Source organism: Suncus etruscus, chromosome 13 (assembly GCF_024139225.1).
Source record: "Suncus etruscus isolate mSunEtr1 chromosome 13, mSunEtr1.pri.cur, whole genome shotgun sequence".
Lineage (NCBI taxonomy): Eukaryota > Metazoa > Chordata > Mammalia > Eulipotyphla > Soricidae > Suncus > Suncus etruscus.
In genome coordinates, this window is record NC_064860.1 from 31,362,231 (window position 1) to 31,380,284 (window position 18,054).

Genomic DNA, 18,054 nt, shown 5'->3' on the forward strand with positions numbered 1-18,054 from the left:
GTTTCCAGCCCCCCTTCCAATCGTCAGCCTGGGCGGCCACCCTGGAGGAACACCCCACGTCCTCCCGGGAGCCTCCTCCCCGTCCAGGGGGTCGAGCGGGGAGAGGGGCGCGGGCGGCGCCAGGACGCACCCGGGAGCCGGGACCGCGCACGGGGCGGGGAGCCGCGGTGGCTGCGGCAGCGGGAGTGGGAGGAGACGGGGGAGGAGCTGGGGGGGCCGGCGGCCGGGAAGGAGGGGTCTGCAGGGGCGTCGAGTCCAGGTCGGATTTCCTCCGAGGCCGGCGAGCCACTCGCTTCCCACCTTCCCTCCTTCCCAGCTCGCTGCGTTGCGTGCGCCCTGCCTGCCCCGCGCGCCCTCGGACCCCGGGAAGGGACCATGGTGAGAAGTGGGTGCGCAGCGCGCAACCGAGTTTTGTCCTAGCGGGTGGAGGGGGGACCAGCCTGCGGGACCCCAAGAAGTTTGGGGAGGGGTCTGCGCAAGGCCTGGTACCTTCTTCATCTCTCTTTCTGTCTCCTTTCTCCTTTCTCCTCTCTTCTCTCTCTCTCTCTCTCTCTCTCTCTCTCTCTCTCTCTCTCTCTCTCTCTCTCTCTCTCTCTCTTCATCTTTCTCTTTCATATCTCTCTCCATCTCGCTTCTTTTTCTTTCATTTTTCTCTACATCTTTCTTCATCTCTTTCTCTTTCATCTCTCTTCCTCTCCTCTCTCTCCTCTCCTCTCCTCTCTCCTCTTTCCTCTCTTCTCTCTCTTCATCTCTTTCATCTCTTTCTCTTTCATATCTCTTTCTCTCCATCTCGCTTCTTTTTCTTTCGTTTTTCTCTACATCTTTCTTCATCTCTTTCTCTTTCATCTCTCTCTTTCATCTCTCTTCCTCTCCTCTCTCCACTCCTCTCCTCTCTCCTCTCTTCTTCTCTCCCCTCTCTCTGTCTCTCTGTCTCTGTCTCTGTCTCTGTCTCTCTCTCTCTCTCTCTATCGCAGATGTGGACACGTTGGCTCACTCTCGCGCTGGTGGCGGTCGCCTGGGTCCACGCCGAGGTATGTGAACGGTTGGGGGGCGTCCCAACTCGGGCCCCCGGCCCCTGGGGGTCCGCAGAGCGCGCGGGCCAGGGCGCGCGTCCTGGGTTGGGATGGGGATTGCTTTCCCGGGCTGGCACCCGGAGTTTGCAGCCAGCCAGGGGGAGTCGGGCACCGGTCACTGCAACACGCCTCCAGAAACTTGCCACGCTCAATTCGGGAAAAGGAGGTTTTGGGAGCCCCGGCGCTGCTAATATGGAGGGAGAGTGGGCAGAGGGGGAGAGGCGACCACGAGAGCTGCTGCCCGAGTTTGAAAAAGGCATCTTGAATTCTCTCCTTCACTTAGGTGGAAATTAGGACACTGGAGGTAGGTTTGGGAGTCTGTCTCTTTTGGAGGTTTGGAGGTGGGTGGTCGGGGAGACTTCCATAAATTATTCTTTAGATTTAGGAATTTAATGTTTTGTTTTTGCAAAGAAAAATTATGTTCTGGTTTGGTTTGGTTTGTGAACTTTGTTTGTTTTCCTTTTTCTGCAATTACCCTCGGATTTTGTGCTATTCCCCAAATGCTGGAAAAGCCTCTGAAAATCTCATTTCCCTCCCTACACTAGGATTAAGCAAGTGTGAGGGCTGCAGTGCTCTGCTCTTTGGGACTCCTCGTTTCCAGGCAAAGTAGTTTGGTGCTTTGGAGGCAATGTTTTCTTTTCCACTCTGGTGACCTTCCCTGAGACACTCCAAACCGATCCCAACAAGCCATTCCTTCTGAAGCCCCTGCCATCAACTCAGATGGTTGGGGGGCAGAAAATAAACATTTTAAATTCCCTGGGCTCTAGTCTCTAGAAAAGTGATGTCAGAAACCAAACATTTGATAATTATGGCAGGAAATGTGGAAGGAATTAAAAAGCATGAGGGAGAAGAAATGGAATGTGCGTTACAAAAGAAATAGCTCCCTGGTGCACGGTTATTCTCCCTCTTTAAATTTTTTTCTTTATATTGCAGTCAGGCCCCACCCTGAGCATAACAGCCTGACTTAGCCCAGAAAAAAAAAGTCATGAAAGCATGCAAAAAAGCTTTCCAGTGGAAAAAGAATTGTGTTATACTGAATTTTTCTTTTCTTTTCTTTTCTTTCTTTCTTTCTTTCTTTCTTTCTTTTTCTTTTTCTTTTTCTGCTGCGTTGTTGTGGGAGAATAATGACTTCTTTTTATTCAGGATGAAATGAAACATATTGTGTTTTGTGATGATCAATTTGGTATTAAAACTTCAATTTAATACTGGCAAAACTGAATCCAGGATGAAAGAGTTTCCATTATTTAGTCAGTGGCATAGATGATTAAGTGCTAAGGAATGTGGGGACAAAAAATAGCATAGCAGGTAGGGCAAACATGCAGCCAACCCCAGTTCAGTTCCCTGTACCATATACGTTCCCCTGAGCATTGCCAGGAGTAAGCCCTTAGCCCCACAGTGCTCAAACAAAGCAAAAAGCAAAAAAAAAAAAAAAAAAAAAAAGGTTAGGTATATGATTTGAACCTAATTAAACCCCAACTTCTTAAACACTACATGTAGGGAGGTAACAAATCAAGTACATTTGTGTAACAGATAGGAGATGGAGCACATCACTTACATTATAAAATCAAAGCTTCCCTATTAAAGTAGGCTTGTGGCTACCCTCAATTCTCTGAGAAGAAACTAGGAGATGGGGACTTTGCCCAAGGTCACACAGCCTCTTTGTTCTGAGGAAGGATCTGAATCCTGCCTGTTCATCCTTTTGGAGTCTTCTTACACTCCAGCTCTGCTTCTTTGTATTTTGTTTTCCAGAGGTTGAATGGGAGGGAGGCTTGTTCTCCACTTACTGATGTCATCTGGTAAAGGAGGTCATCCCTTCAGTGGCCCTGAAAAGGCAGCAGCAGCCCAGTGATGGATGAAGTGAATTCTTGGTTGGTTTCATAGCAGGCTTAAGAATTACCAGTTAGGGTGTGAAGACACTCTGGTAACTGAAGTGCAGATGACGGAGTGAGGAACCCTGTAAGTTCCTTCACCAATAAGCTCTGTGAGGCCCAGGTCTCCGATCTAGTTAGGCTGTGGGCACTACACTGCTCCAAAGGCCTTGTAAGGAAAGGCATAGCTCTCATTTCCTGCTGGAGCTGGAAGAGCAAATGAGTCTTCTCACAGAATTTTCAGGCAAAATCCATGGGGAAGGAGGCAAAGTCAAGAAGTGCTGAGGCGTGAAAACTGAAGGAGTTGGTGCAGAAAGGAGGCTGAGCAGTAGATTGCATTTCAGGAGTCCAAGTTACTTGGGATTAGCTTTAAATCTATCTAATTTGTGGTGTCTGACCCTACTAATATTTGATATGTTTTTAGCCCAGTTTTATACCTTTAATTATTGATGAAAAGGTAAATGAAGACTAGCAATTTGTATAGTTTCTTTGTTTTTAAAATATGTATAGTTCCTTAAGCATTTTATCATGTAGTTGATGATGTTCACGGGGCTTTTTTTCTTTGTTAGCTATAACAAAATCAGATAATGATGTCTGTCTGCAGTCTTTAGGGTATGAATCCCCTGCAGTGGTCTTATGGCTAAATTTACATAAATATTTGTTGAAGTTTCAAAAAGTTAATTTTTTTTTCAGTACTTATTGGCTTGTTTTAAGCATAAGGATTCTATTCCGTGTGTTTTTAAAAATAAGTTTGCCTGACAGATCATGTCAATATTTGAAGAAATCAAGCATTTGGTTCTTATTTTGTTCTTTAGTTTCTGGGAAATATCTGGTTGTGCTCAAAGCTTCTGGCTCTGTACTTAGGTCACTCCTGACAGGGCCAGGGAGCCATACAGATTGGTTTTCAGGGTTCAAACCCAGGTTGATTACGTGCAAAGCAAATACCCTTTTACCATCTCTTCATTCCTCTCCCTTGAGGCATATTGATAGAGGGTTGGAAGAAAGGAGGTGGAGAGCCGTGGCATTGGGTTGTGTTCCCCTGAATCTCAATAGGTGGGGCTAAATCTGGGCTAACAGGTGGACGTCAGGGGACTCCATGGTCTACCTGCTTAAAGACAGATCAGCTATTGCTGAAGTGCAGCCCCACTCGTCCTTGATAGTTGTCTCTGCTGGTACTCTGATTCTAAGCATTCCAGATGTATACATTCGTCATTATAAATCACATTCCAGGGAACTGGTTCACAAATCAGAACACTCATTCCAGTGAAGGAATATTTGAGTTACCAGTCATGAGTGCATCACTTAGATAATGGTAACAACAATATAAGAATAACACATATCGGCAAGAAGATTTTAGGGCATTGTCTTTCTAAAGTCTTTCTAAATTCCAGTTTGTTTTAGAAGGGAGCCACATCCAGAGGTTCTCAGGGCTTACTGCTGGCTTTCCTAGCAGTGCTCAGGAGATCATATGTGGTGATAGGGATCAAACCCAGGTTAGCTGCTCTGGTCAGGTTGCAAGTACCTTACACTCCCTTATAGCTCCAGTCCCTAATTTCAGATTCCTTAAGTTAATTTTCTCATGATTTAATCTACTACAGGGGTTTATATTGGCTAGAGGATCTTCTGTATATTGCTTAGAATTATTCTAATGGTCTATTCAGACTGACCCAGAGCCTGAAATACATCCTCTGGCTACTTCTTGGAGCTGCCCAAACTATGATTTTAGTATTCAACTTGTACTTAGTTCACTAAAATAATTTATTATTTGTTTATTCTTTGGAATCACTCTTTCTGTGATTCTATTATTATTTTTTTTTGATTTTGTGGTCATACCTGGCAGTGCTCAGGGGTCACTCCTGGCTCTGCGCTCAGAAATTGCTCCTGTCAGGCTGGGGGACCTTATGAGATAACAGGAATTGAACCAGAGGCCTTTCTGGGTTGTCCGTGTGCAAGGCAAATGCCCTACTGCTGTGCTATCACTCCGGCCACTTTTTCTGTGACTCTAAATTAGACATCACTCTTAAAACTAAAACAGCAAGATGCAAAGAGCCAGGACAGATAGGCAAGCACTCTTCAAAATGAAATCCTGGTCACTGAAAGTTTTTAGGAAGGAGATAGGTCTTCAGAAAGGGAACTTAGGTGGATTTCTCTAGAAGCCTCTCAATTGCATGATAGAAAGCAAATAGGATCTGAGAAACGGAGTGGAGAAGAGTTGTGAACTATGAGGCAGGGATCCTGCTACAGTGAACAGGATGGAAAGTCCCAAGGGAAAAAATAAAGTCTTCAAACTCAGTGAGGGAGAACAAACATTACCACAAGGAGGAAGGAAATAAAGGATGAACTGTAAATATCAGTGGTTACACTTGGAAAACTGAAAATGTCAGTGTTTTGTTTCCTACTTCTTTTCAAATAACTGAACATCTAGTCAGAAAATTCCTAGCAGACATGCAACTATCATTAGCTTCATGATACTTGCTATTATCAGATTGAAAAAAAAAATGTAATCATGGGTGGATTCGTTTTGTAAATGATGTGATTAATGTCCTCCAAATCTTAAAACATCTGTGGCGTATACTTGCTCAGGAAGTAATTCGCAGTGCTCCTCAGACATGATTCCCATCAGCAGGCTGAATATAGGGCAACCTTATGAATGAGTACAGGATACATTTTTACCCTCACATTGATTATTAGCAATGTGGGACAAATGCTTAAAACCAGTAGCTACCATATATACTTTGTAACTAAGTCATAATTATTATAACTAAATAAGTATCTTTTTGCAGCATTATTACTGCTTTATTGAAATCAGGTTTCCTGGATTACTATCCAGGCTATCGCTCCAGCTCCAATGCACAAGTTTTTTATGTACAACTTGGAGATATATATATATATATATATATATAAAACATATATATATATAAAACATATATATGTTTTTGGGACATATATATATATATGGATATATATATATAAAACATATATATATATAAAACATATATATATGTTTTTGGGACATACCCGGCAGCACTCAGGGGTTACTTCTGGCTCTACGCTCAGAAATTGCTCCTGGCAGGCTCGGGGGACCATATGGGATGCCGGGATTCAAACCACCATCCTTCTGCATGCAAGGCAAATGTCTTATCTCCATGCTATCTCTCCAGCCTCGAGATATCTTTTTTTAAACTTGTGGATACACCCATGTAACTATAACCCAATGGAAATTGAAAGTGTTTGTAGCTGGGGCCGGAGTGGTAGCACAGTGGGTGTTTGACCCAGGACAGCCATGAATTCGATCCCCAGCATCCCATATGGCCCCCCAAGTCAGGAGCGATTTCTGAGCACAGAGCCAAGAGTAACCCCTGATAGCTGCCAAGTGTGGTCCCCCAAATTAAAATAAAACCAACAACAACACAAAAAAAGAGAGTATTTGTAGAAAAGAGGCTATAGATTTTATGTACGAAAACTGTTAGAAAGAGAAAGTGATGAACAGAGTTAATTAAAGTTACATTTTATTACTCCTTACCTAAGGATTATTTAATCAGGTCAGCCTCTGCTGTCTGGCACTTGTTGTGGCAAACTTTTACTTCTTATTTAAGTAATAACAAATTTTAGACAATTAAGAAGAAATAAATTATCCATCTCTGAATGATACTTGTATGGGGTATTATTTTAAGTATTTAATGTGTAGTTAATGATGCCTACAGTAGAAAGTTGTTTTCCTTAACAACAATGATATGGAGCAAACATAATTAAATAGTTTATGTTGACCTGAATCCACTCTAGTACATTTTAGATAAACTTTAGAAGTTCTTACTTCACTCTTAATGCAGGTAGATAATCCACAGAGAGAATTTACACCCAGGAGTTAAACACACACCATCCTTTTTAACCACACTGCCTGGTCATTATTAATTTTAAGGGATCATACTGAAGGTGCTATTTATGACATCTACAGAAGATTGCTATTTATAATTTAAAAAGTAAAGCCTATAATGCCATAGCAATAGCATAGCAGGTAGGGCATTTGTTTTGCACGCAGCTGACCCAGGTTCAATCTGGCATCTTATTAGAGTCCCCTGAGCCTGCCGGGAATGATTTCTGAGCATAGAGCCAGGAGTAACCCCTGAATGCCACTGGGTGTGGCTCAAAAACCAGAAACAATGAAAAGAGTAAAACCTATAATTATCAATAAAAGTTAACAACAGTTAGTGTGTACCACTAATACTGAGGTTTACAGGGGCAAGAGTGATAGCACAGCGGCAAGCCATTTGCCTTGCATGGGTTAGACCCAGGACAGATGGTTCCCACAAGCCACGAGCGATTTCTGAGCATTTAGTCAGGAGTAACCCCTGAGCACCACCAGGTATGCTCCAAAAGCCAAAATAAAATAAAACATGATATAAAATGTGCTCATAAATAGCTTTAGAGATGGTATAAGAAACTAGAGCAAAGAATAAAATTGCATAATCCCACTACTTAAAAATAACCCTACCTTGCCTTCCCCCTTTTGGAGAAATTATCAAAATTAATCATATGCATATCAATATCAACATATCTACTGGGCTCTAGCATTAAAAATAAGTATCTCCCAATATTTGAGATAGTGGCTGATAGAGATGGCACTAAATAATGATCTGTTTCTCAGCACTGTCTATCTTTTTTGATGCTGATGTTTTGGGATTTTTGGGGGGAACATCTGATGATGCTTCAAGGCTTATTTCTGGCTCTGCACTCAGGAATTACTCCTGGCAGGGCTCAGAATATATGATGCTGGGAATCTAATCCGAGTCAGCCATGTGCCAGGCAAGTTTCCTACCCACTGTGCAGCCCACTATCTATCCATCTTCTTACCCTGACTGATATTACTAATCAGTAATAGAATTCTTTCCTACTGAGCTTGAAGGAGTTTTGAAAATCTTTATCAGCAATGTTCTAGGTAGCCACTTGCAATTTTTCATCTCCATGCAGAGTAAAAGCCTGTCCAATTTGGCAAACATTGGAATATCTTTGGCCAAAATTCAGGTGATTTGAAGGCAACTTGGGACTGGGTGAGACAAAGAATATATGAGCTGGTAGGTGGCACAGCTAGAATAGCAATGGTGAAAATGACCAGGAGACACACTGTGTTCTTGGCCCAAGCTTTTAAGTTCTTTAGTGGAATACATAACATATTATGCCAAATCCTCTAATATTGACCATCAACAAATTTCCTTGGCTGTTCTGCTGGAGTAAACAGTTCTTCTTACTAAGGTTTTAGGAGCTGCTGCTGTCACAGATAACAGCTTCTGCATTAGCAGGCTGGCTGGTAATAACTCTCTAATAGAAAGCTTTTTGGGTAGTTGAAGCATGGAACATGTCCTATAAATCTGTATTTTCTGCTGTGGTTGGAATATTTCCAAGTAATTTCTACTTAGACACTTTATATTCTCATTTGAAAGCCATCACCAATAAACTTATTCCTAGAATTAAGCCTGAATTCATGGCCTTTAAAATGCTATTGCAACCAACTAATTTGTTGCCACAGAAAATCATCAATACATAGCAAAAAGCATCGTATCTTGTTAGTCCATATGTATATGTGTATGCATGCATGCGTGTGCATGCATGATTGTACTTGTGCATGTGTGGGATGGATAACAGCTTGATTTAGTGTAGTGTCTTGGTCTTTATTTTTCACTGTGTATCTGAATCACAATTTGGTTGTCCTCAACATCTTAACTAGTTTCCTTCAATTACAGTAAGTGGATTTAGTTTTCTTCTAGAAATACCTGGCAGTTATAAGTCACAGCGTGTATGCTGCTCTTTAGAACAGTGTGAAACTAAAAGGCAGGACCTTCGAGACTTTGCTGTCACCACCTCAATGGACCTGGCCATTAGGATCCAACTCTCTGACTTCTTCACAAATGACCACCTCATCTCTTGCCACTGGTTCAGAAAACCCTGAAACTGTGACAATGAGCTTGAGGCCTTCTTGGAATTTGAGAGGTTTCATTTGCACTTCCTGGGTCATTTTCAGTCTGTCCATCACATCCACTTAATCAATCTGCCCTGTAGGTGGCTGTTTTTTTTTGTGTGTGAAATCCATGTAACATTGTGTCTGGTTTTGAACTGTTTGAGGTTTTTTTTTTTCTCCTATTTCCCCATTTTGTGTTATTCAAGCCTTTCATTGAGCTCCTTTCCCCTTTCTTCTCTTGCTCCAATATCTGGATGTAATGCTGTGATGTGTGATAAGAAATATTTATTTGGACTGCATCCATAGTTTCATAGTTTCCCCACCCCTTGGAATTTCCTGAGTAAGAGCAATTAGGACCATCTTTGCCATAATATTTGGTCTCTTATCCTCAGTTCCCAAAACCACTTTAGAACCATAAAAGCAAAATGAGTGTCTTGCTATTCTTTATAAGATTTTTTCACAGCTGGGTTTATGTTTAGGGCCTGTTTGCTAGGGGAACCAGCCTTGATGAGAGCATTAAAAGTTTAAATACCATCCCTTACTCACAAGGAAGAGACATTTACTTAATCACCCCTGGAAAATGGTCTACCAATCATGCCTTTGTAATGGAACCCCTAAAAAATATAAACCCAAAACACCAAAAGGAAACAGCTCTGAGAATTCTGGAGTGGGTAAACTTGGAAATGTGGAAGGAGCAGCAGGTCAGGGCTAGAAGTTCCTCTCTTTCCTATAGCTTGTCCTTTTCATCTCTTTCTCAGACTCTTCCTAAGTTAGATTCTTTTACAATAAATTTGTCCAACTAGTAAATAAAATGTTTCTTTGCATTCTGTAAATTTTTGTAGCAAATTGATCAAGCTGGAGAAGGCAGGGGAAACGTGTGTGTGTGTGTGTGTGTGTGTGTGTGTGTGTGTGTGTGTCCGTGTCCGTGTCCCAACCCACTAGTATAGAGGAATTGCATGGTAGTGTATGGAAGTCCTCAGGCCCCAACAATAGAGTTGGCTTCAGAGTTCCTTTAGTGGGCATGTTCAAGTCTGTTGGTTGTTTTTATCTCTTGTGGGGGCAACTCACAGTGGTCCTGGGACCCACACAGACTCTCAAGCACAGTCTGCTATGCCCCCCCAAAAAACCAAACAACAACAACAAATAATTAAATAAAATGGACTTCATATTTATTATTTATCCCTGATTGTGGGGATTAAGTTAGTTTTTATATGTAAAGCAATTATAAGTATGTTTTGACATCTAGAGTGCAGTATTAGTTTTTATTATCTTTGTAGCTTCTCTTTATTGAAAGAGCTCCAAAAATTTTGTGTGTGTGTGTGTGTGTGTGTGTGTGTGTGTGTGTGTGTGTTGAGCTCCCTGTGCCTCTTTTAAACTCTGTAATATGAAGGGCTACTTATTTTGTATAAGAGACTGCAGTGTTTATTTCAATAGATGCTGCGACACCCAGAATTCATGCTTTGCTTCTGCTGAGCCAATCTTGCTTTCACGCTTCTCAAGATCATTTTTCCATGAAAGTACAGTGCTTTCACCTACAGGAAGAGTGTACACAGAGCAACTCTTGTGGTTAGTTAATCAGGGGCTGTGCAAACTAGCACATATCCTCCCAAGAGATAGTCAATAAAAGGAAAGAATTAGAAAGGAAAGTGAAAAAAAAATTAAAAGACTAAGGTAATTATATTCTTGGAATTTTTATACATTTGTTTTCTTTCTTCTGTGTCCCTTCTTCCTACATTTATGGTAGATACTATATACCTTGGGTGTTTATCTTCTTATATATATATTTTTTAATGAGTCTCCCAATGCTCAAGATCCAGGGCCTCTCCCTGCAGCACTTGGCCTAACTGTGCAGGCTAGTTAGTTCACTGTTTCAGCCCTGCAGTGTTCCACAATCAGGCCTGTGCCTATCGGTGACCAGTGGATTGTGCCATACTCAGGATGAACCCAGGGGCCTCTGCATGCATTCACTCAACCCCTTGAGCTATTTGCCCAGCCCATCCTTATATGTTCTTACTGTGGTTCCCCAAGCACCAGCTAGCACTAGGTTATTATTCTAAATTGGCTTTGGAAAATAAGATCTGATAATAAATAGAATCCCATGCTTTTGTTGTTTGAAATATATACCTAATCTCAAAGGCGGGTAGGAGTGCTCCTTTGGCAGGCTGAGGACCTTTCAGGTGTTTTGTTTGTTTGTTTTTGTTTTGTTTTGGGGTCACACCCGGGAGCGCTCAAGGGTCACTCCTGGCTCTTCGCTCAGAAATCACCTCTGGCAGGCTCGGGGACTATATGGGATGCCTGGATTCGAACCACTGTCCTGCATCAAGGCAAACGCCCTACCTCCATGCTATCTCTCCAGCCCCCCTTTCAGGTGTTTTTATGAAAAATACTTAAGTCTCTCTGAGACTCCACAGTGTCTGGCAGCCAGTCCTAACTCTTGTGGCCCATTTCTAGATCAGAACCATATTCCATAGCTCCCTGGGCTATTCCATAGCTCCCTTTATTATAATCATCAGCATCTTCATCTCCTCCTCCTCCTCCTCCTCAGCTGCTGTGTTCTCCCTTTATTAGAATCATCATCATCATCTCTTTTTTCTCCTCCTCCTTTCTTCTCCTTCTCTTATTTCTCCTCTTCCTCCTCCTTCTCCTCCTCCTCCTCCTCTGCTGCTCTGTGTTCCCCTCTCTTTATTATAATCATCATCATCATCATCTTTTCTTCTTCCTCTCCTCTTCCTTTTTCTTCTACTATTTCTTCTCCTCATTTTCCTCCTCCTCCTCCTTCTCGACTACTCTGTGTTCTCCCTTTATTAAAATCATCATCTTTTCTTCTCCTCCTCCTTCATTTTCTTTTTCGCATTCTTTCTCCTCTTCATCTTCATCACTTGTCTCCTTTTTCTCTTCCTCCTTTCTCCTCCTCTTTCACCTCTTCTTTCTTCTCCTCCTTCATCTTCCTCTTTCTCTTCTTTTATTTTTTAAGTTTTGCTTCCCACCTAGTGATGCTCAAGGCTTTCTCCTGGCTTAGGGCTTTCTCCTGGCTCTGCATTCAGTAATTATACCTGGTGATACTCTAGGAACTTTATGCGATGCTGAGGATCAAACCTGTTTGGCCTTGTGCAAGGCCAGCACCCTACCTAATGATCTGTCTCTCCAGACCCTTTCTGTTTCGTTTAGCCTTTTTTCTTGTCTTTTTCCTCTAATGTTGCAAAACAGGCATCCTGGAGAATCTGGTCTGCTTACATTTTAGGGTTGTTCAACATATTCACACATTAATTTTACTTTGTCGCCTGCAGCAAAGTAAAATTTTTCAAAGTAAAAGAAAGGTAAAATTGACCTGAAACGTGAATGAGCACTTTGTCTTACATGTATGATTCTCCAGGTTCAATCTCTGGCATGGATTCTCTTGTGCACTGGCAAGAATGAACCATAACTGAGGGTAGGTCTTGAATACGGACAGGTGTGGCTCAACTGAAACCAAATTAAAAGAAAAGAAATTGAAATGAAGATCTGGTGGAAATGGATTAGTGGAAATAGCCCCACCCTTATAATTATGAAGCTGCAGATTTGATCCTCTGTTTGAATCCTGTCAACTCTAATTTTCAGGACCCCTCAGTGCCACTATGTTGTATCTGATCTCTGGATACTGTGGCCAGTGTGTTCAGATTGGTGCATGTGGACCACCTGCCCTCACCCTATTCTTTTCATGAGCTCCACAACCAGAATGTGTGCAGCACAGCTAACAGGCATAAGAGTGTGGCCTCTGGCAGCTCCACAAACAAATGTGAGTGCAATTGTATCTTCACAACACTAGCAGAGTCAGAAGCCTATTCTCTCTATCATACTCTTGGTACTGCTAATTAAGACACAGACCCCATCCCTAAGGATCATGCAAACTTGTAAATGAGGAGACAGATAGGGATACACTCACTGATCATGTGGGAAGTGCTAAGAACCTAAGATAGCACGAGGGGCTTGAGAAAAGGCTGCTAGAGCAGTCCTCCCATAGCTGGGTCCTGAAAAACCTATAGGAATGAGCCTGACAACAGGTGGGAAGAAAGATAGTACAGGTGGGGTCTGAAAGATAGTAGAGTAATTTATGCAGTAATTTATAATTTATAATTATATAAATAAAATATATAAATTTATAATTTATACAGAAATTTAGTACAGTAAGATATGTCCCCTCCCAGCACAGCCAGAAGTGATTTCAGAGCACAGAGCTATGAGTAACGCCTAAACAGTGCTAGGTGTGACCCCAAAAGACTAATTTATATAATTTACTTTTTACACAATATTCACACAGTTACTATTATTTTTACATCATGAAGAAACCTTGGCCTAGGGAATTCAATTTAGTTATCCAAGACCAAATAAATAGTAAGATCAAACGCCAACCCAGCAAGCAATTCTGCTCCCAGGTGGACTTTGTGTAGTCAGGTGTGCTCAAGGCCCACTGAATCTGTGTTCTAAAAACGACTTTGTAAATAGCCAGGACTGAAGAGATAGTACAGTGTAAAGGTGCTTGTCTTGCATGTAGCAAACACCAATTTGAATTCTGTCCCCACATACGGTCCCTAGAGCACGTCAAGAATAAGCCTTGAGGGGCTAGAGTGGTGGCGCAAGTGTAGGGTTTTTGCCTTGTGTGCACTAACCTAGGACAGATCAGTTTGATCCCCCAACTTTCCAAGCTGGGAGTGATTTCTGAGCGCATAGGGGATGTTGACACTTTGTTTTTTCTTTGTATGCACAGCTGCTTGACACTGAGTAATACCACATGCAGAGGTAGCAGCCAGCTTGCACTGCCCTAGTGACTGCTGAGGTGGACAAATTACTCCAACCTGCACACTGACCCCTAGTCCCAGTGTCCTGGCAGGCCTCCTGCAGTTCTGGCAGGCTGTAATCTCAGCCTCCAAACCATAGTAAGAGACTTTTTTACCCAAGCTGTTCAGAGTTTTTTCCTCAGAGATGTATGATGCTCACCAAATGCTAGTAGCCATTTTTCCATCTGTGCATTTTATACACCAAGAATTGTTCAGTCTTACTTTCTTTCCAACAGGCCACTAACAAAAGCCAGTTCTGTGTCTTTTGTGACTCTTCTTCCAGAATTAGCTAAGATACTCATGGAAATTTTGAAAATCTATCCTTTTGCACTCACAGAGGTGTTATCTTTGGCTGTGGCCCAAATCAATGTAGTTTGAAAATTATGATTTCCCCCAAAATGAAGAAAAGTCCTCTTAACTCTACTTATTCCTGATGCTGGATTAGAGCAACTTCCTTTCCCCAATAGCTGAATTCCAGCCCCCAAGCAAGAAATGTCTTAGATGGCGCCAACTTCCAGCCTGGGGCCTTTCAGAGATTGTGTCATGTGTTTGCATTAGCTGAACAAAAAACAGGCAAGCTTTCAGGCCTTGCTCTACCTCCCTCTGCTCCCCTCCTGCCCCCCAGCCCCCACAGCTCCCTCTAGAGAGGCCTGTTAAAGTCTAGACACTGTCTGCTTGGCAACAGGCCTTTTCAGCACAATCTGCACCCTTCTGCAGCTCTTACGTTGCCAAAACTCATATCCCCAGTTTTCTTAGTCAGTCTGAAACTGTCTCCAGGGAACTGGCATAAGCCACACACACTCAAGAAGCAGGTAAATGAATTGATGAAACTGAAAGTCAGCAGATTTGAGAGGTTCAGCATTGACAAATGGTTATTAATGCAGGTGGAAGATGTTGCTGACTGAAGGGATCCCTGCTGTTGGTTGACTTCTAAAATTTCCTTTATTGTCCCAAAAAATTGATAGTGGTGGTGCCTAAGAGTCTCAAGTTTTCCATGGGCGGTGAACTCGGCTAAGAGGACTGCTCTTCTGCAAAACTTGGGGTTTAGAATGTGTGAGTTCTAAAACCCAGCTCTGGATTATGTTCATATAAAAAGAGGCAGGCATACTAGGTGGATTTTCAAAATATGCTACAACATGAAAATAGAATAGTTGATAAGCTGTTTGTTTTTTGGGGGTGGGGGTTTGTTTGTTGCAGTTTTTTTTTTTTTAATTTTGGGACCATACCTGTTAAGGGTCACTCCTGACTGTACATCAGAATTACTCCTAGTGTGCTTAGGGGACCATATGAGGTGCCAGGAATTAAACCCAGGTTGGCCACATGTAAGGCAAACACTCTATCTGTTCTATTGCTGTTCAATTGCTCTGGCCCCTGATGAGGATCAATTTGAGAGAAGCTGACCTGGGAACAGAGAAAAAATAAAGGAATTAACACAGGAGCTTATTTATACTCTTTCCTTCCTCCTGTGCATATGTATAGAGCCCAGTAGAAATATTTCAGCATGGGTACAGTGGCTACTCATTTGCCTTACATGCATCTCACCCTTATTTAATTACTGGTTTCCACAGAGTTTCCCAAATCCTGTCTACAGTGATCCCTGAAGCACAGCAAGGTGTGAACCAAAAACAAGCAAAAATTAATTAAAAATTGAGCATGGAAATAAAATTGAGCATGGAGTACTAAACATTTTCATGCCTAGGAAATCCAAAGACTGTTTACAGAAATAAATAACTTGTAATTTTTTTTTCTATTTCAAAAACTGGGTTCTAGAGCTGAGGAATAATTCAGGTAAAGCCCTCACCTTGCAATGAGGTCTCATTGTTCTATCCCAACACTGCATATACTCACCCAGAAACAAGGCCAAGAATAGCCCCTGTGCTCTTTTGAGTATGACCCAAAACCCTCTCCATTCTCCATAAAGTCGCTGTTCAATAGTACAGGTAAAGAATAAAGTACTCTGTACTCCATAGTACAGAATTTTTTTTTAATAGCAGATAACTTCAAATCCAAAGTATACAACTTGAGCTTTTACTGACTTTGACAGGATGATGGTCCAGGAATTAAACTGGGACCAGCCACATGCAAGGCAACTGATTAACCAATCCCTGTGCAATCTTGTCAACTCAGCTGTATTGAAAATTATTTTTAATTTTTATTTAGTTAGCCACAATTTACAAAGTTATTGATGACTGAGTTTTAGGCATATCATATTCCAACATCAATCCCATCACCAGTATTCTCATACTCCCATCATTTCCCAACACCCACCCTTATCTCTTGCCCAGCAGCTTAACTGGCACATTACAAAGCTTGGTGGTTGCAGCTTAAATCTCATGTTTTAGTGTTGTTGGGTTTGCTTCAGACATATAGCCATATCACTCTCCCAAACCACAAATATAATGGAAGCCCCAACTCTTATTCCCTCATTATTTCCCTTTCCCACCTTCTTCCTTCCCACTTTGATTTCTTTCCCTCTCTTCTTTCCTCTCTAAGCTCTGAGGTCAAGGATAAACCTAGATATCCCTTCTTTACTACATTACATTTCCTTATCCAGTTATTCTATATACCATAGGTAGTTGGTTCCTGTATTTGTCTTTCTTTATCTGGCTTACTTCACTCAACATGGTATCATTCCAGTTTTAACCAGGTTGCAACAAATTGCATGATTGCATTATTCCTTGCAGCTGCATAGCATTCCATTCTATATATGTGCCACATCTTCATAATCCATTCTTCTATTGCTGCACATCTAGCTATTATACTAAGTACATCAATGAATAATGACGCATATGTCCTTTTGAACCAAAGTTTTTAAGTCCCGAGGGTAACAACCCAAAAACGGAATTGCGGGGTCATATGGCAGTTAAATTCTACATTTACTGAGAACTCTCCTTACCATTTTCCACAGAGGTTGAACTAGACAACATTCCCACCAGCTGTGGAAGAGAGTTCCTTTTTCACCACATTCCCCACCCCACCCCCAGCACAGATTGTTTCTACTATTTTTTATGTGTTTTATCTTGATTTGGATTCCCTGACAATTAATGATGTTAAACACTTTTTCTTTTCTTTTCTTTACTTTCTTTTTTTAGTTTTTGGGCCACCCTCAGCGGTGCTCAGGGGGTTACTCCTGGCTCTGCACTCAGAAATCTCTCCTGGCAGGCTAGGAGGACCATATGGGATGCCAGGAATTGAACCCGGGTCCGTTTGGGGTTGGCCATATGCAAGGCAAATGCCCTACCACTATTGATGTTAAGCACTTTTTTGCATTTGCCTACTGGAAATCCACTTGTCTTCCTCTGAGAATTATCTATTTATTTCTTTCCCCATTTTTTAATAGGGTTTTTGAATTGTTGTTGTTGATCTTTGGATATCCAGCCTTTATCTGAGGTGTTGAATGCAAATATTTTTCCCATTCAGTTAGCTGTCTTTTAGTTTTAGCCGTATTTCTTTTGCAATGCAGAAAACACTTAAAGCAAGAGTTTCTTCTAAGCTTTGTAAATACTGTTTGTTGTGTTGTTACTGTTTTTAGAATACACCTAGTGGTGCTCAGAGGAATGGTCCTGGCCTTTTAGGACCATGAGGTGCTTAAAGATATTATGCTTTGTTGCAGATCTAACCTGAACCTCCTGCATACCAAAGAGATGCTCCAGCCCTCTGCACCATCTCCATCTTTTCTAGACAGCTACAAAAATATTTATCTACAAATGTTGCAGAGATCCTAATACTATTTTCTAGAAACCTTTTTTGTCTCTCACTATATTGTCTGGTCAATAATCAAGATCCTGAATTTCCTGACAAAGTATTATTGCAGAAGTTTCTGCCCTGGTTCTAATGGTCATCTCTATAAAATTTAATACTTTTATTACTACCCCAGGGTCATTGGTCTTTGTCTTAAATCATTCGAGTTAAGTGATTTGTAAAGGGGTAAGAAAAATGGCCAGTCATATGTTTTAATCTGCTTAAATACTTGGCACATTAATTGTCCTCCTTTCCCAAACCCCACTAGGTAATACTAGATGCTGAATTGTACTACAGAGTGGCCCTAAATGAAAGACTTGCTCATTGTTGCATGTACATTTTCTAATAAGATTGTCAGATTTTTTTATTTTTTTAATTTATATTTATTTATTTATTTATTTTGGTTTTGGGGTTACACCCGGCAGCACTCAGGGGTTACTTTTGGTTCTACACTCAGAAATTGCTCCTGGCAGGCTTGGGGGACCATATGGGATGACCGAGATTTGAACCACTGTCCTTCTGCATGCAAGGCAAATGCCTTACCTCATGCTATCTCTCCAGCCCCAAGACTGTCAGATTTTAAATAAAATTGTTCGCCATATTAT

At 41.6% G+C, this 18,054-nt stretch overlaps 1 protein-coding gene across 1 annotated transcript in view; it reads left to right on the forward strand.

The window, feature by feature from the left end:
- Window positions 1-231: 231 nt before the first annotated feature.
- FSTL1 (follistatin like 1) overlaps window positions 232-18,054 on the forward strand; it is a 69,664-nt gene continuing 51,841 nt past the window's right edge. Inside the window, exons 1-2 of the mRNA XM_049785928.1 lie at window positions 232-378; window positions 975-1,031. Of these exons, the coding sequence (XP_049641885.1) occupies window positions 376-378; window positions 975-1,031 (60 nt within the window). The 5' untranslated portion in view covers window positions 232-375. The remainder of the gene's footprint in view (window positions 379-974; window positions 1,032-18,054) is intronic.